Here is a 22,581-nt window from a genome sequence, read left to right on the forward strand (position 1 = left end):
AGCATTCTGACAAACCAAAGTGAAAGATATATGACAACAATCTAGCTTTTCACTATTGGTGAATGTGAGTAATATTATTGTCTCAGGCCAAAAATAGTTTATTTACAAGTATGAGCAGTTTTTTTTTTTTGAAACAGTAATGTGACAAGGACTGGAGAGGTCTGGGAAAACAGGAAAAAAAAAACGAGAGATGTGATGTAAATTTTGTCGAAATGGTCTTTGTGATGGGAAGTAATAAAATCTATGACAATCATAAATTTTATCACATGTCATAAAGTATTAATAATAATAATAATTCATGTTTAACTTATGTATTAGTCAGAAATTAAATGTATGGAACAATAATTTAGACTTGTGTTTTGGGCACACATTATTTTCATAACTGCTTTTACTCTTGGTTGGATGATGGATGTTTGTGTGTGTGTGTGTGTGTGTGTGTGTGTGTGTGTGTGTGTGAACGATATTACATAGGTAAGGCTTTATAACAACATAGAGGAGTAGTTATGGTGAAAGCTCGATAATTTATACCCCATTGAAAGTTCATCATTAATTTTATTTGGTTTTTTTATGCAAAATAAGATCACAATCAAAGTGAAGCTTAGACCCTCCCACACTCTGTGTGAGTCAGACGTCCCAGTGAGAGAGTCCAGAGAGACATCTGGATATTCAATTCAATTCAATTCAATTTTATTTATATAGCGCCAAATCACAACAAATGTCGCCTCAAGGCGCTTTATATTGTACAATAGATTGCACAATAATAAATACAGAGAAAAACCCAACAATCATATGACCCCCTATGAGCAAGCACTTTGGCGACAGTGGGAAGGAAAAACTCCCTTTTAACAGGAAGAAACCTCCGGCAGAACCAGGCTCAGGGAGGGGCGGGGCCATCTGCTGCGACCGGTTGGGGTGAAAGAAGGAAAACAGGATAAAGACATGCTGTGGAAGAGAGACAGAGATTAATAACAGATATGATTCGATGCAGAGAGGTCTATTAACACATAGTGAGTGAGAAAGGTGACTGGAAAGGAAAAACTCAATGCATCATGGGAATCCCCGGCAGCCTACGTCTATTGCAGCATAACTAAAGGAGGATTCAGGGTCACCTGGTCCAGCCCTAACTATATGCTTTAGCAAAAAGGAAAGTTTTAAGTCTAATCTTGAAAGTAGAGATAGTGTCTGTCTCCCGAATCCAAACTGGAAGCTGGTTCCACAGAAGAGGGGCCTGAAAACTGAAGGCTCTCCCTCCTATTCTACTTTTAAATACTTTAGGAACAACAAGTAAGCCTGCAGTGCGAGAGCGAAGTGCTCTAATAGGGTGATATGGTACTACAAGGTCATTAAGATAAGATGGGGCCTGATTATTTAAGACCTTGTATGTGAGGAGCAGGATTTTGAATTCAATTCTGGATTTAACAGGAAGCCAATGAAGGGAAGCCAAAACAGGAGAAATATGCTCTCTCTTTCTAGTCCCTGTCAGTACTCGTGCTGCAGCGTTTTGGATCAGCTGAAGGCTTTTCAGGGAGGTTTTAGGACATCCTGATAATAAAGAATTACAGTAGTCCAGCCTGGAAGTAATAAATGCATGAACTAGTTTTTCAGCGTCACTAAGAGACAGGATATTTCTAACTTTAGAGATGTTGCGCAAATGGAAGAAAGCGGTCTTACATATTTGTTTAATATGTGCATTGAAGGACATGTCCTGGTCAAAAATGACTCCAAGGTTCCTCACAGTGTTACTGGAGGCCGAGGTAATGCCATCCAGAGTAAGAATCTGCTTAGATACCATATTTCTAAGATTTTCAGGGCCGAGTACACTAACCTCAGTTTTATCTGAATTAAGAAGCAGAAAGTTAGCGGCCATCCAGGTCTTTATGTCTTTAAGACATTTCTGCAGTTTAACTAATTGGTGTGTGTTACCTGGCTTCATGGATAGATAGAGCTGCGTGTCATCTGCATAGCAGTGAAAATTTATGCTATGTCTTCTAATGATGCTGCCTATGGGAAGCATGTACAATGTAAACAGAATTGGTCCTAGCACTGAACCCTGTGGAACACCATAATTGGCCTTAGTGGGTGAAGATGACTCTCCATTTACTTGAACAAATTGGAGTCTATTAGATAGATATGATACAAACCACTGCAGTGCAGTACCTGTAATACCTACAGCATGTTCTAATCGCTCTAATAGGATATTATGGTCAACTGCACTAAATCAGATAAAAAGTCTGAGAAATCAGACAGAAACTCTGTGTAAGGCCCAGGTGGACGATAGATAATAACAAGTAAGACTGGTTTCTGAGTTTTACAGCTGGGTTGGACAAGGCTAAGCATCAGGCTTTCAAATGAATTAAAAGTCTGTCTTGGTCTTTCGTTAATTAATAAGCTGGTGTGAAAAATTGCTGCCACACCGCCCCCTCGGCCTGTGCTTCGAGGTTTCTGGTAGTTAGAATGACTCGGGGGTGTTGATTCATTTAAACTAACATACTCATCCTGCTGCAACCAGGTTTCTGTAAGGCAGAGTAAATCGATTTGTTGATCAATTATTAAGTCATGTACTAACAGAGACTTGGAGGAGAGAGACCTAATATTTAATAATCCACATTTCACTGTTTTACTCTTTGGTTCAGATGTGGATACTGTATTGTTCTTTCTTTGTGATTTTTTATGTTTAAGTTGTTTATTGCTGGTTTTTGGTTTGTTTTTTGTCTTTTTGGGAGCTGACACAGTCTCAATGGAGATGGGTTTTTCGGGGGGTAGCAGGAGGAGAGAAGCTGCAGAGAGGCGTGTAAGACTGCAACTCTGCTTCCTGGTCCCAACTTTGGATAGTCATATTTTGGGGGGTTTAATAAATTGGTCCATATTTCTAGAAATGAGAGCTGCTCCATCCAAAGTGGGATGGATGCCGTCTCTCCTAACAAGACCAGGTTTCCTCCAGAAGGTTTGCCAATTATCTATGAAGCCCACATCGTTTCTGGGACACCACTCAGACAGCCAGCAATTTAAGGAGAACATGCGGCTAAACATGTCACTCCTGGTCCGATTGGGGAGGGGACCAGAGAAAACTACAGAGTCCGACATTGTTTTATCAAAGTTACACACCGATTAAATATTGATTTTAGTGACCTCCGATTGGCGTAACCGAGTGTCATTACTGCCGACGTGAATTATGATCTTACTGTATTTACGTTTACCCTTAGCCAGCAGTTTTAAATTTCCTTCAATGTCGCCTGCTCTGGCCCCTGGAAGACAATTGACTATGGTTGCCGGTGTCTCTAGCTTCACGTCTGAGAACAGAATCACCAATTACCAGAGTTTGACCCCCGGCGGGTGTGTCGCCGAGTGGGGAAAAACGGTTAGACACATGAACAGGTTGGTGGTGTACCTGGGGCTTCTGTTTAGGACTATGCTTCCTCCTCACCGTCACCCAGCCGCCCTCTTTCCCCAGCTGCTTGGGGTCTGCCGGGGAACAGCTAGCGGGGCCTACGCTATCTTCGGCTGCACCAGCTACAGGGGCCTGGCTAGCTACGGGTGAATGAAGGGTGCGAAGCCGAGTCTCCAATTCAGTAATCCTGGCCTCCAGAGCTGCAAATATGCTACATTTGTTACAGGTATCATTACTGCTAAAGGAGGCCGAGGAGTAACTAAACATCTGACACAATGAGCAGGAAAGTGCAGGAGGGACAGGTGAAGTAGCCATGGTGCTAACGAGTCGGCTACGAGCTAAGCTAAGCTAGAAGTACAGAGACAGTGAGTGAATACTTTGGCTATAAATTAGGTAGTGAGTACACAGAAAGGGTGATTCAGATGAAGCACGTTAAGATTATACTATTAAAAAGGGATGTATCAAAAGATTTAAATTAAATTGCTAAGCAGAAAAGCTACTCAGAAATACCACTGTGTTTGAGCAGGAACAGGAAGTGATACTCTACCACAAAGCGAGCGAACACCAAGTGACCTTCACACCAAGGATATTCACACAACGGTCACTCAGCAGCTAATGAGAAGCCCTGAGGGTTCAAGCCGCAACCTGGAGCTCCTCCTTAAAGCATCAATAGTAAGTAAGGATGGCCCTCACCTCAAACTCAACCAGTGAGAAAACTGATAACTTATTCTGTAGATGATCATTGAGTAACAGCTGTTGGGGGGTTATGACACCCTGTCACCTGAAGCCATAGGTCAGAGAGAGAAACCAGGTTCTTGCTTGCTTGACATTTACGTATTGGAAATAGCCTTATGTGTCAAACCAGCAAGCTGGAGCTCCTCCCTGAAGCACCAATAAAGTAATTCAAAGAGAGGGTGGCCTTAATCTCTGCTAATGAGAAGAGCAGCAAGGCAGGCTTTTACCAGATCAATAAAAAAAAATTGTCAACATCACAACCTAGTTTCAAGGGGAGGAGAGAGTGCAAATAAATAACAAATTACTTTAACACTAAAATTTAACTGAGAAATCAGCTACGAAGAATGAGAACTTTTCACCACTGTGGGCATGAGGCCCTGCAGCCTTTTGCTGCTCAGCCCAACACAAACAACAGGGCATCTACACCAGAGAAGCTTTGGATATATGTTTGCAGAGTCCATAAACCAGCTGAAGAAACTCTGGAAGAACAATGGGCTTTAAATTCTGTCCCAGAACTGAACCTCTACCAGTTTAAAGTCATGAACTTTTTAAACTGCTAACAATCAGAGTCACTTTGACAGCCTCTGACTGGGCAGTATTGACTTTGACTGTCACCCCCAAGATTAATACAAGCCTGAGAGAGATGCATCAATAAGGAGAGGCCCAGACCAGAGATCAGCAGACAGATAAAAAAAAAGACATCATCAAAAACTGTCAGTACCAGGCTCTAATCCAGAGTCCAAACATCTTCTATCAGTGTCTTTGGAAAAAGTAAGGGTTACTTTTTGGTTTCTTTGGTTATTTTTCCTCTTAAAATAAAAAGACAAAGCTGCTGTTCAGGCAGTATCCCCACTCTGGGCAGGTTGGCGTGAGGTCTATCAATAAATAGCCATGCGGTTCTTTGGTGGCGTCTTCTGTCAATGGAAAATTGTACTTAGTAGTCAGTATAAGCTTTTAATGATATAAGTTTGCATATGATAGAATACTGTATGATGACCTTTTGATGACTTAGACTGTTGTCCACTACAGGACTGTTTTATAAATTCTTTCTCACAGCTGAATAAGCTGTTATTATTTCACTCCTGCCAGGAAGAGGAAGAGCTGGACACTCTTATCTGACGCTCCCTAACAAGAAGAGAGCCTGCGTCCTTCTGAATCTCACAACACACACGCCTACACCTAAACCACTCTTATCTTCACTCCCTACGCACTAACTTTCCTCTGCCTATGAATAGACGTATTCACTGTTGTATTATTTTTGCATATAAATAAAGACAAGTGCAAGAACAGAGCGCTGATCACAGGGCCCCCACTCTGTTGTGAGCGTTCTGTGACCGCCCTTGCAAGTAAAGATCAACAGTGTGTGTCTCTTCACTCTTAGACTCTCGGCTGAAGAAGTGTCATTTAGAATAAATCTCTTGACATCTTCAAAACTCTCCAAGAAGAAATGTTGGAGTCCAGGAAATGTTTAACAAGCTAATGTATTAATCTGTAATTTATCATGGATGTTTTGAATAACAGCACGTAAGTACTGTTCATTCTGATGGTTCTACTGTGTTTACCTTGCAAAAACACATTATGAGTCAGTATCGTGACACTAATGTTTTTATGGTGTCTGTAATGTGTAAAAATACAGACCACCTATTAAGGTTTGACAAATGACATTGTCCAAAAAACTAAAATGATTCTGGTGAGAGGGAAACAAACTTTCATCTTCAAAAAAATTAGGCAACCCTTTAATGAATTTAATCCTGGCCATGCTGGCCATGAAACATGAACATGAAGAAACCATAGATGACCTGGAAAGTGCTGGAGTCCTTGTTAGCATTGGACATGCCCTTACCATTTATTTGGTCACATGTAGTCATTGGACTTACCCAACCAATTTTAAGTAAACATTTGTGGTTGAAAAAAATCTGGAACATTCCTGGATGTGATCTGGCCTTAACAAAGGTTCAAAAATGCTAAAAGAAAACAGGGAACAGACAAGATATGGCAAGAAGACTGTGGAGGATTAAAGACCGTCTCTGAACATGTCATACAAACGTCCAGTGAGAATATCATGCAGGGATGAGTCCAGAATAAACAGGACAAGAGGTCAGTATCAGCAAATCTTTATACAATTTCATGACTAAAAAGGGTTTGCAAAAAAAAATGTGACTATCACAGTGAAAGGCCACTAACAACTCACAGAGTACCTTTAATGGTGCAACCTGCCAGCAATGTAGCATCACCTGATAACTCAGTCTAGCTAGCAGGAAAATTATAGGTGCTTTTCTTTAACCAAATCTACTCCAAATAAATACCAAATAAATATGATCCCAACTGTTTTCCTAAGGAAATAATTGGTACCAAATTGCTGTGAGATGTTTGCACATTTCCCAATTAATATTGCACCAGTCCCAGTTGAAATAAAGACAAAGCCAAGGAAAAAAGAATCTGTTTAAAATTTGGCCCTTACTATGAAACAAACTAGAGAGAAGAAAAACAGTGGCATAATCACATGTGCAGCCTGTCCTCCAACTGACTATGCTTGCAGTGCAACTTGATTAATCATTTTGTCCTTTTAATAATTACTTGAATCGTACTGAAGGGCAGTATTATTGCAAAGTGCTTGAATGACAACCCGATCTACTCAGCAAACTCTTAAAAATGTTGTAACATACCAAAACTACATTTTTCCAGGATGACACATCTAAACAAAGGAGAGAAGACACTTGCTGCTACTTCCTCTTTCATTACCTTTATTTGGTCCCCTGGGTCCTAAAGCCTTCCCCATTACATAGACATACATTCTGAGACGAACACTGAAAAAGTTTTAAATTGTTCTTTTTTAAACTGATACTTTTTATTTGTTGATGTTCGTAATTCAACATAATTCACATTTAAAGTTGTGCCACGGAAAAATCTGCCAGTGGTCTCTGCAGGGCAGAGTCAGCAGACATAAGCCAGCAGTTCTTTGTGACAGGAGGGTCGCTACTGTAGTCAGTAGCGCTGTCACTACAAAAGAAAAAGAAAAAAGATTATGGGTGGAATCTTAAATGGCTTTCTGTTTTAAATGAAGAAACTGAAAACATTACAAAAATGTACCTTGTAACATCTGTCTCTTGGTTTTTAATCTTTAGTTTTGTGACAGGAACTTGCTGTACCACCTCATACACTGCTGGCTTTACAGCTGGAAAAAGGGAGTAAAACAATAAAATAGGACCTGACATTTAGAACCAGATACTAAAACAGACCCACCATCAAGATATTTCTACAGAAACCACCACTGCTGGGTGTAAACTGTTTTTTCTTAACTATATACACAATTCTCCAGCTCATGCAGCGAATATTCACACATACACAAAAACCTTCCACTCACCTAAAAGTCCTTCAGAGTCGTCGGCCGAGCGATGCTTTCTTAAAACTGGCCAAAGGAATTTGTTGCCATTCTTCTCATGAACTAAGATCACCAGGCGCATCTTTCCAGCTGTAACATGTATTTTGTTGTTGTGCACAACCACTGTCACACTGCAAGGATATGGAGTTCATATGAACTTTTTTAAAGCTCTGTATAGGTTCTGAGCATTTCACATATTTTGTCTGATTGTTGCCCTGCACATGTACAATAATAATTAAACCTCTGTAATATGAGAGGACCCACAGGCTGACTATCGTGCCTAAGAGCAAATTCATTTTGAAACTTGAAAGGTTTGCTAGTCTCACAAGATCCCTTTAGTTACAGCAGTCAAGTCATACTATAGGCCTATTTTTCCACAGGCAACACGTTCAAAGATGCACAGCATCCAACATCAAATGCTCGCTTGCGGGTAATGCGAAGTTGCTCTCCATTTAGCGTTGATGTTAGAAAGAAAAGCACTTGCATTAAAAAACTAGGAATATTGTTGAATGAGGCAAGTTGTATAAAGTGTTTTGTGTGCTGCAGTAGAGTAGTGCTGTGTAAAAACTGGTCTTTATCATTGGCTAATGAGTTATCAGTCACAAGTCATTTGCCAGTAAGTGTGTGGTTTCCCAGTCAGGCCTCCCCCTCCTTATCACATCTCGTCTTTCCAACTATGCCAGGCTTTAAAACAAAATTTCAGAAATCAACAGGTGACATAATTTGATGCTATATCGCCAAAGAAAAAAATACTTACTCTCAATCGTTTCATATTTATCATAACTTCCTCAATCACAAATTTCTCAGATAGGTAGCAATAGGAATAATATTTAAAAACAATTTGCCACCTTTTTTCATCTTTTTGTCTGCATTTAGCAGGCAGCACTGTGATGCTCAGATTACACTTCTAAAACTATTATAGGCATTACGAAGGGCCACAATTTTATGGACTATAATGAAATAAAAGATGAAAATTGTTTCCCAAAACAAAGCTAAGGAGAAAGTGTGCAAGATGTACAAACACAAACACCAACAAAGACAAATCTTGTAATTCTGAAGATGAGAAGAGTTTGTGTCACTGACAAAAAAAAAAAGTTCCACTTTTGTGGGTGTACAGAACCTTTAATGTAAGCATCAGTTTTAGAAAGCATTTTAAGAATAATGTTGTGCAGCCAATTTGCTCTGCATTTGAACACCTGTTGCTGAAAGAAAACTAAGAGGATTTATGTTATCTGTGTCATTTTGGAAAGCGCTCGTTTTCACTTTTTTGTTAAGTGTTGGGAGATGAATACTATTCTATCTGCACAGTGAATATAAATCCATAGACTGAACTTAGCTCAACATAAAAAGTAGCGATCAAAGTAAACTACTAACTTTGTTGAAGGGTCTGTTTAACAAACTAGATCTCACTAAAAAATATTTCATATGTTTAATCAGTACAAATAAAAATCAGTGATAACTCAATTTGTTGCTTGTTAATTCTCTTGTTCAGTCTGACACATGTAAGCTAATTTAGGATTCGTCATCTCCTATACTTCTTGGGAAAAGTGAAGTTACATATCTGTATACAATACTGAGAACATGAGTTTGTACCATTATATTGCAAGATTACCTCCCAGCTGTGATGGTATCCTGTCCAGTGTGATGTGCCACTGTCTGTCCTTCTCGTACAGTCACGCCCCTGGAGTCAATCTCAACATGATGGTCAGTTTGGAAGTGTATAAAAATACTGTTGAAGCCTCCATTCACAACTGAATCAAGCTCACCATTCACAAACAGCTCTAAAACAAACGAGAAATGCAGCTCTTAACACACTTCACAAACTGGGGATTATATTAAAATGCTAATGAGAAATAAGAATGGTAAGATTTTATTATGCATGAAAGGAAAAAAATCTATCAGGGTTCATTAAATTAGGAAAAGTTAACACTACTGACCCTCACTGGGATGGTGAAGTAGTTTAAGTTGTAGTGAGCCACTGACATCAAAGCACAATGGAACAGTCTGATTCTTAGTATTTATTAAAAACCTGTGGAGAAGAGGAACTAGATACACATAGACACACAGAGTCAATATATAGAAACTCTGTTCCTGAAAATAAGAAGCTTAACATTCAACACCAACTTTACTGTTTTCACATATTAGTCACTTTAAAAATGTTTTGTCTTTTGGGAAGTAAACATCAAAAAAACACATTCAGGTTTTTTAAACATGGAAATTAATTTTATACATATATATGTAAAAGAACAACCCCTCATACCACAAATACACAATTTTAGAAAATCGACATAATACAAATCATTTTCTTTGTTTAAGTAATCAGGTGAGGAAGTATCGTGATGATATGTTTTTGTTTATATTTTAACCTTTAAATGCCATTTACAAAATCCTCTCTGAGGATCTTCATCTATCTTTATGCTATCAATAAGATACAATACCATCAGTTGGCCATGGGACATTGATAGTTGTAGGGAGGACCGTGGACACACGGACAGGGGGAGCAGGAGCTACAAATACATTTAGACAATAGTTACGCACAGTAATATTGCAAAGCTCTGATGGATATTGTATGACTTTGGACAAAAAATGTATGTTCTTATATTAAACATCAAGCTATAAATACACACTTTATTCTATGGCAAATATTTACACCGACAAAAATAATTTCCTTTGTTTAAGTCATCAGTTGGGGAAGTATCATGAGTTTAACCTGCAGATGCCATTTATAAAATCCCCTGTAAAATCATTAATTCTATCAAAAGAAAAAAAAGTATGCCATCCATGCAATACTATACCATGAGTTGCCTGTGGAAAATGACTAGAAGGGTCTAGACTCTTGACACGGAGTTTAGGAACTACAAAAAAATTCAGACAACATTAGTTATGTACAAGACTTTTGCAAAGCTCTGGTGAATTTTGTATAACTTCAGACATCACTGTTCTCGTACTTTAACCTCAAACAAAAAACACACTTATTGTAATTCTAATAATTTCTGTTATTTGATAACATCTTGTAACTGCTCTATATAGCTGAAAATTATGCACACACAAAAAAGAGAGATGAAACAAGTGAGGGGTGAATTTTAATTGAAGGTGCCAGACATATAGTTTGGTATAAGTTTGGTATCTAAAACATAAAGAGGCAAAAAAGTCATATAAAACCTATTCATATGAAAGACACTTTTTTGTATTTTCAGTATGTCATCCACGCAATACTATACCACGAGCATTTTTCTGTACAGCACCACGAAACCTGGGGGGTTTAACAGGAGCATGATGGAACTTGAGCATACCACGACCTATAAAAAAATTCAGACAACATTAGTTACATACAAGAATATTACAAACGTCTGGTGAATACTTTATGACTTCAGACAATACATCACTGTTTTCATATTTAACCACAAACAGAACACTAAATAGAAACTTTACCTGTAATAATTTTTATTATTAGCTTGTAATCGTTTTATATAACTGTTTAGTTTTCTATTTTTCTACATTTTCTACTAGTTAAATGCTAAATACTAAATGGTTCTCGTTTATGTGACAGAGAAACAACAAATAATTAACTGAATTGATCCAAATTTACTAATCTTCCTACTTGATCTTTACCTGTTATAGGAAAGGTGATGCTGAACACTACTGATTTTACATTGTCTGGTTGTGTTGATCACCAACAAAACAATCACTAAAGCCATTACCAGAAACAGGTTTTGCTCGAACTCCAGTGAACTGCCTTCTCTGTGATGCTTCGCCTTCCTTGGGTTTATGAAGCACATCTGTGTTCTCTCCTGGAGGCTTTGTAACCACCATGGATGTGAGAGGGGTCACAAAACTATACTTCAGTGACAGCTCCAAAGCCTCCTTCTTCACCTCGTCTTTTTCAGGTCCAGATAACTGAAGCCTGTGTCACAAAGGATTAAATGAATATGGGATTTGACATGGAAGTCAAATGTAATTAAGTAATTAAAAAAAAATGTTTCCATGTCCACAGATAATCCAGTATGTTGAAAATATTGATAAAGGGTTACAAACCTGAAGCACCGTTTGAATTATGAAAATGGATAAAGTAATATACTACTTCCTGCAAGACGGGTTTGCAGTTGTATCACAACAGCTGTGACGCCCCTGAGTTCAAGAAATAAATTTACTTTGGAGGTCAGCCTTTAGTCCAGAGTCAACCGGTTAAAAAGTACACAAAAAAATTAAATAGGATTAAAAGTGGTGGTATATTGTTACCATCTCATATCACCATTAAAACTGGAAACTGTGCAGTATTTTCCTAACAAATATTTAAAGGTGTTCAAAACAGAATCTTTTGGGCCGTGGACTGAACAAACCATTTAAAGGCTTCGTTCTCAGGTAAATTATGATGAGCTTTACCCAAAATCTCAGCTTTGCTGTGCCAATCTACAACTACTTAGTTTAGATTTGTGTGCTACACTTTAAAATAAGCTCATTACTTTAAAAGAAAAAAAAAGTGGAAAGATGGCATATATCATACTCACTCTTTGTCCAGTAGCTGTTTAACTGTGAGGTACGCCCAAACCCTCTGGATATGGTCATCAGACACTGTTCCAGTGGATTCCACAGTTTCATTTGGGTTAGAGAATATTATTCTTCTATTACTCTGTAAGAAATTAAGTGTATCGTCAGTCTATCATACAAAGGTTTAGGAAGAGTTCTGCTGATAAGTCCTTTGGATTGATTCTTACTGAAATGGCCACAACTTGAGGGGTGAAGGTTTCAATGTTGTTATCTGTGATCTCACCGGCCACCACAATCTCAGAACCATTATAATAGTGACTGAAGTTAGTCTGGGTTAGATTGGTCCCACCCACATAGATCATTGTCACATCTGTCAGTAGAGGTGTGGCCACCTCTTCATAGAAACCCTGTTGACATACAGCGTGGAAGTGATACAAATCATGCTCTTTCTTTTCTTTCAATTCTCAGGGTTTCAAATCACATAAAAGAGTATCTATAATTTAAATACCTTCAGCTGTAAATCAGCATCAGAGTCTTCATAAATCCGCCGTGCCACACCGTTATTTTGCAGCGACATTTTCTCAAGGAAATTAAAATCAACATCAAAACCAAAACCAAGACAGTACAGTGGGAATTTGCCTGCAATAGCCTGTCTTACATTTGACTGGATTTTCTCCAGATTTGTCACCCCTGAAAAGACACAAGACACAGTCAGCTCAGCTCAGAAATAATGTAATCTTATAATTCATAATAAATAAGGACAGTTAATCACAATAAGCTCACAAACGCCCCAATTTCATGAAATCTTTGTGTACATTTGTTTACAGATGTGCTTTATTATAACCTGAGGTTGGGTCTCCATCTGTGAGGAGTATAAGGATAGATGCTGAACCTTCTCTGTTATGTTCATTCAGCATACGTGCTCCTTGTAACACTGCTTCATTTATGTCTGTGGCTGAAATGCAACAACAACAAAGTCTCAGTACACTGTTCATTGGCCAATTGTTTATATTTCAAAATATGTATTTAATACAAAATCTCACATCCTCTGTCTTGAATATTGCGTGCAAAGTTTTTGGCACTTTCCAGGTTTTTGCTGTTGGCCTGAACGAGTTCTCGCTTCCAATGAAAAATGTTGCCATCAAAAGTGATCAGACCAAAGTAGTCATCTTCTGCCAGATCATTCAAAATGTGGACTAATGCAGTCCTAGTCTGGCAAGAAAACATAATTCATTCCCACTTATTGTTTTTCTTTTCATTAAAAATTAAAAAATCATTAAAAAATAAAAAATATCTAAAATAATATAAGAAACAGACGCTTCAAATACTTTACCTGCTCAATTTTTCTGCCATGCATTGAGCCACTTTGATCAATAACAAAGACGACATTTTTTGGTATCCGAGGAAGATCAGATGGAGCAAAATGATGAACAAAGTACCCGTCAGATTTCTAAGGTGGAGTTATTTTTAAAAAAAACTGGTTATAGGATTATTCAAGAGGCTTTTTAGTCCAAATCATACAGTTTGTGTCGCTAAAAGACCAGGATTTACCTTGATGTGTCCCAGTCCATTGTCCCTGTTAACATCATAAACAATAACCAGATCTCCATTCATACCCTGATCTCCACAGCTGTCACACATTTTCTGTTGGTCGACTGTTGGATAGAAATACACCCACGCCTGGAAACAGAGTGAATCACAGTGTTTAGAAACTTGGAAGAGAGCGATGTCAGTGATTTTATTTTCTGTGTACATGGTCTGCTGAAAATGTAAATGCAAACAGAATTAAAGGGTTAGTAAACCACTGAAATTCTGTTTTTATATAAAGAAAACTTTATATGTATGAGAACCACTGCATCATGAACACTTCAGAAAACCAAAAACACTTCACTGCTGCAAAGACAAATGCGGGTTAAAACTTAGCCATGTACGGAAAAAAACATATATTAAGAAGATTTGGAAACCAGCCTCTTTTCTAGTCTGTTTGGGCTGTTTTTTCTCTGCTTTGTGTTCATCTATAAACACTAAAAGCAAGACTGTGGGATCTGTGTTAGTGTGTGGGAGTTTAGCCTCAGGTTTCTGTTGTTTTCTGGTAATTATGTAACTGTTTCAGGTCATTTTATGGAGTGATGATAACGTAATTTAACAAGTAATGTAACAAATTACGGGCAGCACGGTGGCACGGTGGTTAGCACTGTTGCTGCACAGCAAGAAGGTCCTGAGTTCAATTCCACCATCAGGCCGGGGTCTTTCTGTGTGGAGTTTGCATGTTCTCCCCATGTTTGCGTGGGTTCCCTCCGGGTACTCCGGCTTCCTCCCACCGTCCAAAGACATGCAGCTTGTGGGGATAGGTTAAATGGATAATCCAAATTGTCACTAGGTGTAAATGTGTGAGTGAATGTGAGCGTGAATGGTTGTCTGTCCCTGTGTGTTAGCCCTGCGACAGACTGGCGACCTGTCCAGGGTGTACCCCGCCTCTCGCCCTATGACAGCTGGGATAGGCTCCAGCGCCCCCCGCGACCCTGGAAAGGATAAGCGGAAGCCAATGGATGGATGGATGTAACAAATTACCTTCTCCTGCGAGTAAGAAAGTAATGTTCTACATTACTTTTTTTGTTAAGTATTGTGTTGATTTTTCTTGAATAATGACCCAAACACTGGTGCTGACAGCATTTTTCTAGTCCAGTCATTTTCTTCCCCACCTTTTAAGAGCCAATCAGACTTTGTTTGGTGTGTTTTAAATCTCAGTTATCTTCTGCCGTTCATTCATCCAGCCTGTCTCATCACCATGTCCACCTCCGACTGATCATTCAGAAGCGCATCCATGTCTCCATCTTCACCTTCACCACCACCGGCATCTAGAATCCATGGGGGTCCTTATGCCTATCATTGCTGGGATCTCATTCTACTATGATGGTTCATCAGAATCTAATCGCCAAATAATTATTAATCCAATTCTGTATCTCATGTAAATTCTGTAAATCATGTTCAGTTCTTCCAAGTGATCTCTAGTTAATAAACTGCTGTAGGATTTTTACGATTTTGAAGCACAATGTGCTGCTATCTACATTATGCCAGACATTAGAACTTTGCTAGCATTTATTGTGTACAAGGATGAGAAATGAGCCATAATGTTGGAAGAAATATCATAGTTACCGTGATGATTATTTGTGCATTTTACTCATTTTATAGTCATACATTTTACACTGAGATCAAGCTCCCTCTTACTGCAAATGAATAACAACCTGTTAGTACCTCAAACTGTCTCTTGTTAGAAAGCTCATGTTTTTTTACTGTTTTACAACAAAAAGATTTCAGTACCTGTTTATCTGCATGTGTTTTGGTGATGGCATTAGCGAGGGCTTTGGTGCTCAGGCCTCCTTTTACATCGATGAAACTGATGCCAGCTTCCTCGTGAATGTGCACATCCACCTGGTAATAAATACAATATAATAAAACAAAATATCTCATCATGTGTGCTGTTATTTTTTCACTAATAGATACCAACAAGACAATCACCTTGAAGTCTCTGACAGGCTGCATGGGTCGAGCATGAATTTGCAGCTCGTACTTGCCATGTGTGCGTTTCATCAGTTCCTCATATGTGAGTTCAAAAGTGACCTTTTTGTGAGCAGCCACAGTTACAGAGGTCTTAAATTCCTCCAGAGTCCTTCCTACAGAACTAAAGCAGAAATAATAATTTTCTCACTAAATTGTAATTATGGCTGTAGTTTAAACTTGAGCAGGGAATAAGGTTAACTCAAATTATATTTTCCTAATCACAATTAACACTCATTTAGAAAATGAAGAAAGAAGAGAAAACACAAGAACAGACCAAGAACAATACGTATAATTTATCATTTAGTTAATACCTGACAAGTCCAGCACTTTCACCACGGGACACAGCTTCAGTGTACTGCTGCTGAGCTTGCTCCTTAGCTTTCACAACACCATCATAAACTTGGCCATCGATAAACCTGAAGAGGACCAAGAAAAGCCCTTGTGTAAATACACACTACTGAATATCCTGTAATTTGCTCTTCAGTTAAAAATTATTTATTTGCAAATGTCTCTGGATGGTTACAGATCATTTTAACTTCACACACATTCGAAATTTACTGATGAAGGCATTCTTGGGAATCCGAACATGGAATTCAATTTCCTTTGATTCGTTCATACGATTGGCCACACGGCTTGTGATGACAGTGGTGGCATAACGACTGGTCACTGTGGAGTTGATGTGAAAGCTGTAGATGTCCCAGTCATCCTGAGCAAACACAGGAGGCACGTTTCACCAAACAATAATGCTTAACTGAGCTTAGCAGCTGACCAAAGGTCAAATTTAGCTGAAAAATAATTTGTTTTTGGATGATATCATCACCATAAGGGAAATAGATACACATCCACACCAAGAAATGTGACTGGTTATGTGCTGGAAAACATCAACACATGGAAATAAATAAATTAATAAATGAAATAATAAAATCATTAATAAAATCACCAGCTGACACACTGCAGCTGTTGGATACAATAAATTATCAAATATTTATTGCAACCTGATAAATACCAACAATTCACCAGGATGCAGTAAATACATGGAAACAGAGTTTTACACTTTGCTGTGTGTTGATTTTTGCTTTGTTTTGTTTTGTTTTTGTGGATGATGTGGAATCTCATTGGTCTAAATACAGAAATTTTAATTTTTTTCATTTAGTGTTCATGGGATATACCAAAAGCTAATTCACTCTACGTTTATTCCCTGAATACTTTTTATGCATAAAGTTGATTCTCAAGGTCTTTCCAAATCATGAAAACACATACATAAGAATAAATCAATTAATGGGACATAAATCGCTTAACCTAACACTAACCATCACTGTAATTAAATGCCTAGCTTTAAACGTTAAAATGACCTAAAAGACTACTTTATACTCTGACCCTAGACAAAGGATAAAGTAAACATGCACACATTCAGGATTTCTTCACTTCAGGTGTCATTACATTATCTTCTATCTGTTACTTAAAGGCTTAAGCTTATTCCAATCCTTATGTTAAACTATTATCATGTAATAGGATCGACATGAAATAACCCGGAAGGAAGAAGTCAAAAGGACCTTCACCCTGCAGAGTTCAGTGTATTTCACCTGACAGAAAGACGCCAAGAGAGATAAAAACCAATGGACCTTATATATCTCTTATTATCTGTGAAATATAAATAGTACTTTTTAAGGATTTTCTTATATTGAAATGCTGTTGCTGCCCTTTATGTGTACTGAACTTACCTTGTTTGGCAGTGTGGAAGCCAAAGCCAGCAGGAGTCCAATGAGGGTGATTTGCACCACAGTTCTCCCCATGATGCCTCCAACCAAAATGCCAGCAAAACAGCCAGAACACTCTTTTGAACTCAAACAAGGACAGCGTTATTGTGTACCTATTTTTTTAAAGTTCAAACTCTGTTTTCCCTATCTCACGTTTCAACAACTGTGACAAAAACACCCACTCACATAACTAAATCAGTAATTTACCAGAAGTCCAGCAGTTTCTGTGGGAGTTCATGTTTACATTGAGGGTCAAACCTGTGCACTTTACCAGGACTTTGGTCCCACAGCTGTCTTTTCATTAGTGACAGGAAATTCTGTTTCCTGTCTTGGCAATAATTTGTCTTTCCACTACTAGTGACTGTAACTAATAATGTTTTGTTTAGGGCAAAAAAAATATTTATGACTTAAAGTATGTAGTTGAGACTGTGCCATTCTGAAACCATCTGAAAGGTGCTGGGAAAAACAGCCTTAGGTTTCATTGCAAGCATTAGACATTATAAGGCACTCATCACCAGTGTTGGGACTAACGCGTTATTAAGTAACACGTTACAGTAACTACGTTATTATTATGGTAACGAGCACGGTAACTAGTTATTATGCCAAAACCAGGAACGCGTTACTCGTTACTGGGATTTAGATAGGCTCGTTATTCGTTACTTCGTGTGGTGGATATCGCTGAGCTTCCACAGATTCAATAACATTAGCAAGTGGTGGAAGCCAGCAGGTGGATGAAGGAAAAGGGAGGCAAGAGGAGAGACCCGAAGCGGCCGCCCGTCCGAGTGTCAGATGAACTGAACTTCAGGTAAGAAGTTATGACCTGCAGTCTATCTGGGTCAGATATAAACCAAGTTTAGGTGGAGTTTATTTTCGGTATGCTGACTTTTTCGTACTGCGTACTAGCTAGCATGACGGAGTTTCTATACAGCTGGGTGGGTGCTATGTTACTGATGTTGAACTTTATTTTATTCATACGGTTAATTATTAGAGTTGCCAACCGTCCCGTAAAAAACAGAATCGTCTCGTATTCAGAGAAAATATTACGCGTTTCGTACTGAGGTCAAAAGAAACACAGTTTGTCCCGGACTTCAGCTACAATGAAAAAGACACAAAGCTGGATTTATTCTGTGTCTTTGCTGCACAGCTGCCTCTTCTACTCTCATTCAGTCTCCCTCTCTCTCCTGTTTCTACTTCAATCATGAAACTTATCAATGATCAGCTGATCGTCTCTCTTGTTTGTTTATCGCCCACTTTGCGCCAGAAAGAGGAAACCAGCGGATGTCGCGCTAAACAACAGCAGCACGTTTAAGCTTGATCAGCTGTTGTTAGAATTTATTTAATATTAATTTCTAGTATCAGCTGATGTTTGCTGGAGCCACAGCTGTAAAAGCTGCTGGTCATGATATCGGTTTGGTTATCTGGTGAGAGGGAAACATGCAGATGAAACCAGGAGATGTCCTTACTGAATCATCAGAGCTGAACAGGTGATGGAGAAACAGGTTTACCTTTTAGGTGACACGAATGAGTTGAAGGAAAGTTATGAGCTGTTTCTGAGAGACAAATAACACCAGGATCCTTTTCTATGTAGCTGACAGCTGGTAACTGTGCAGGGGCGGGTCTAGCAAAGTGTTGCCAGGGGGCCAGGTAGGGCATTAACAGGGAAAGGGGGGGACAAGGAAATACTTTTCTTTCTTATTCTCATTTAAAATGTCTGGCTTTTAAAGAAATAATTATCGGAGTCTTACAACAAACAATTGATAGATTGATACATATATACCATCAGAACAGTGCACATCACTGTCACAACAGTGTTTATTTTCATTCAAAGGCTTTATGATTTTTCCTATAATGGTGGGCCGGTCTCTAGTCAAAATTCCCGGGACGATTTTTTGTCCCAGTCCAGCTCTGTATGCAGCTCATCTGCAGTCTGGTGTTACCTACATCTTCCTATTCAGAAGGCAGAATTTCCGAGTTCTGAGTACAATCAAAAGCACCACGACTGCAGTTTTTGTGTTGGATGTAAAAAGCGCACCTGACGCTGTGACGTAGGCTAGAATCATGGTGGCGGTCTACGACGGTCAAGGCGTGGGATTTCTTTCTTACCATAATGTGCACATTATTTTTTCCTTTCTGTTGGTAGGTGGCACAGTGCACTTGTGGCAAGTAAGCAAGCTAGAAGACTGGCAATCTTGCTGGGTATCCAGTTACAGAAGCAACACATTAACAAGAGAATTCTGAGTAAAACCAAAGTTACTTTCCCTAGTAACTAGTTACTCTGAAAGTAACGAGTAACTTGAAGTAACTGAGTTACTTTTGATAGAAGTAACTAGTAATGTAACTAAGTTACTAATTTAAAGTAACTTACCCAACACTGCTCTTCACTGGCATGAATATCATGGTTATTTGGGGCTTTTAATGATTTATGAGTTCTTTTTCCAAGGTTGAATACAGCATTCATCTTTAACGACTTTAAAAAGCATGAATTGGATTCTTTTTTGAATTTATTTTTCAAAGCTATTTTGTAGCTTGCCATCACCAGTGTGTGAATGTGTGTGTGAATGGGTGGATGACTGGTTGTGTAAAGCGCTTTGGGGTCCTTAGGGACTGTAAAGTGCTATACAAATACAGGCCATTTTACCATTTATTTTAATTTTTGTCTAATCCATAAAGTGTCAAATCTATACATACACCATCATTGATATTTGGTTTAAAGTCATTTTGCAAATTGAACCCAAGCCAAATGCTTTGGTAGCAATTAACAAGCTTCTGCCATAATTTGGCTGGATATTTAACCACTCTTCTTGGCATAATTGGCATAACTGAGTTCATTTAAATTCATTTCTTTGCATAGAGCCAGCTTTTAAGTGTTGTCCACATAGGATTAAGGCTGAAGCTTTGGCCATTGCAGATGTTTGCTTTCTTTATCCAAAACTGTATTTGGCGTGTGCTTCAGATTAGTGTTCTGTGGGAACACCCAGCTGTGTCCAAATCACCTCCAAGTCAACATATGTGGAGTCCTCCTGCTTCATTATTTCATCCACTTTGTGCAGTGTTGCAGTACCACTAACAGCTCCAGACCATGACACTACCACCACCATGCTTGACTGCCGGTACAGAGTTTTCAGGTTTCTTAGCCTCACCTTTACTTCTCTAAACATACCTCTTGTCATTGTGACCAAAACTACTTTACAAATGCATTTTGTTTTGATGGATTTTTGTCCCAGTCCAGTCCTGACATTGCAGAACTTTCAGCTCCACTTGTTAAAGGATTTAAGTGATTTTATTTATATATTTGAGTCAGTATGCACGTGGTTAACACTGTGGATTAGAGAAAATACAAAACAAATCACGTTTGTGCACCCAATATGCATTTTAAAGTCTTTTTTTAAAGAAATTATTAGAAGCACAATATAAGAGTGATATTCATTCCTAGGGATGAATGTATGTAAACTTCATAGTACAGGTGGGTAAGACTATTTTTGGATGCTGACACAAGTTTTGTCTTGTTTTTTTTTCTACCTTTTCACTGAAAAATACTCCAATTATAGTTATATAATGGGCATGAACATAATGTGTAGACTCTCAGCTTTCATTTGAGGGTATCCACATTCAAACTGGATGAAGGGTAATTGTAATTGGATAATTGACTCAAAGGCTATTTCATGGGCGGGTGTGGGCAATTCCTTCATTATTTCATTATTAGTTATGAGGATAAAAGGCCTGGATATGATGTGAGGTGTGGTGCTTGCATTTGGAAGATTTTGCTGTGAGTAGACAACATGCAGTCAAAGGACCTCTCTGTGCAGGTGAAAGAATCTTTAAGCTGTGAAAACATAAGAAAAAAAAACATCAGAGAAATTGCTACAATGTTAGGAGTGGCAAAATCTACAGTTTGGTGCATCCTGAGAAAGAGAGAAACTGCTGGTGAACTCAGCAAAGCAAAAAAAACCTGGACATCTACATAAGACAACAGTGGTAGATGATCGCAGAATCATTTCCATGGTGACACCCCCTCACAACAGACGACCAAGTAAACAACACTCTCCAGGAGGTGGGCGTATTGATATCCAAGTCTATCATAAAGCAAAGACTGCATGAAAGTAAATACAGAGGGTTTCCTAGAAGGTTCAAACCACCAATCCACTCATAAACCTCAAGAATAGAAAGGCTAGATTGGACTTCGCTAAAAGAAAAAAAATCTAAAAAAGCCAGCAAAGTTATGGAAAAACATTCTTTGGACAGATGAAACCAAGATCTACCTCTACCAGAACGCTGACAAGAAAAAAGTATGGGAAAAGACATGGAAGAGCTCATGATCCAAAGCATACCGCATCATCTGTAAAACATGGCGGCGGCAGTGTGATGATTTGGGCGTGCAGGGCTGCTACTGGTACTAAGACACTAGTGTTTATTAATGATGTGACACAGGACAGAAGCAGTGAATGACTTCTGAGGTGTTCAGAGACATACTGTCTGCTCAAATCCAGCTAAATGCAATCAAATTGATATGGCGGCATGTCACAATACTGATGGACAATGACCCAAAACATATAGCCGAAGCAACCCAGGAGTTTATTAAAGCAAAGGAGAGGAATTTTCTTGAATGGTCAGTCACCTGATCTTAGCCCAACTGAGCATGCATTTCACTTCTTGAAGACTATACATTAGAGAGAAAGACCCTCAAACAAACAGCAACTGAAAGAAGGCCTGGCAGAGCATAAAAAGGTGGCAGAGCATCACCAGATGCTGAGCTTCCTCAGCATCTGGTGATGTCCATGAGTTGAGGACTTCAGGCTGTCATTGCCAGTAAAGGGTTTTTAACCAAGTATTAGAAATGTACATTTGATTTTGAGTTCTTTAATTTGTCCAATTACTTTTGAGCCCCTAAAATGAAGGGATTGTGTTTTTAAAAAATGCTTTAGTTCCTCCATCTTTTTGTTCAGCTGACTGAATTAAAGCTGAAAGTCTGAAACATTACAGTATTACAAGTGAAGTTACAAGAATAATTTACTTAATGGGACAGCGTCAATTTTATGTTAACCTAGCACTAAACAACACCAAAATAGATAATAAACCTTAACCATTAAAAGGAGCTTACATTTCCCTGTGACTCTAATCCTGAGCAAGAATAAAGTAAACGTATAACAACACACTTTGAAGGATGTTACAATATCTTACATCAGTTTCTTGCAGATGGAAGTTTACCTTGATCTTCAGATTCTTATATTTCTAAATTAATCTATTGCTGCAGGTGTGAATGTCCAGATAGA

General features: G+C 38.5%; 2 protein-coding genes across 2 annotated transcripts; both read right to left on the reverse strand.

The window, feature by feature from the left end:
- Positions 1 to 1,120: 1,120 nt before the first annotated feature.
- Positions 1,121 to 2,017, reverse strand: LOC112846917 (uncharacterized; the record flags this gene model as incomplete). The annotated part of the gene is made up of 1 exon (XM_025907277.1): positions 1,121 to 2,017. A coding segment is annotated over one exon (897 nt), but the record flags the coding sequence as incomplete, so codon positions are not given.
- A 4,782-nt stretch (positions 2,018 to 6,799) lies between these two features.
- On the reverse strand, positions 6,800 to 17,446 carry LOC102079839 (inter-alpha-trypsin inhibitor heavy chain H3). The gene is made up of 21 exons (XM_013267354.3): positions 17,276 to 17,446; positions 16,100 to 16,260; positions 15,866 to 15,970; positions 15,513 to 15,675; positions 15,315 to 15,425; positions 13,545 to 13,673; positions 13,327 to 13,443; positions 13,037 to 13,205; positions 12,838 to 12,948; positions 12,502 to 12,683; positions 12,221 to 12,400; positions 12,014 to 12,135; positions 11,207 to 11,409; positions 10,727 to 10,804; positions 10,301 to 10,360; positions 9,944 to 10,012; positions 9,443 to 9,550; positions 9,118 to 9,286; positions 7,488 to 7,636; positions 7,214 to 7,298; positions 6,800 to 7,123 (listed from the first exon to the last, which is right to left on the reverse strand). The coding sequence occupies exons 1-21, from the start codon at positions 17,345 to 17,347 to the stop codon at positions 7,009 to 7,011; spliced, it is 2,658 nt and encodes an 885-aa protein (XP_013122808.2). The 5' UTR covers positions 17,348 to 17,446; the 3' UTR covers positions 6,800 to 7,008.
- Positions 17,447 to 22,581: the final 5,135 nt, after the last annotated feature.

The sequence above is a fragment of the Oreochromis niloticus genome, linkage group LG5 (assembly GCF_001858045.2).
Source record: "Oreochromis niloticus isolate F11D_XX linkage group LG5, O_niloticus_UMD_NMBU, whole genome shotgun sequence".
In the NCBI taxonomy this organism is placed as follows: Eukaryota; Metazoa; Chordata; class Actinopteri; order Cichliformes; family Cichlidae; genus Oreochromis; species Oreochromis niloticus.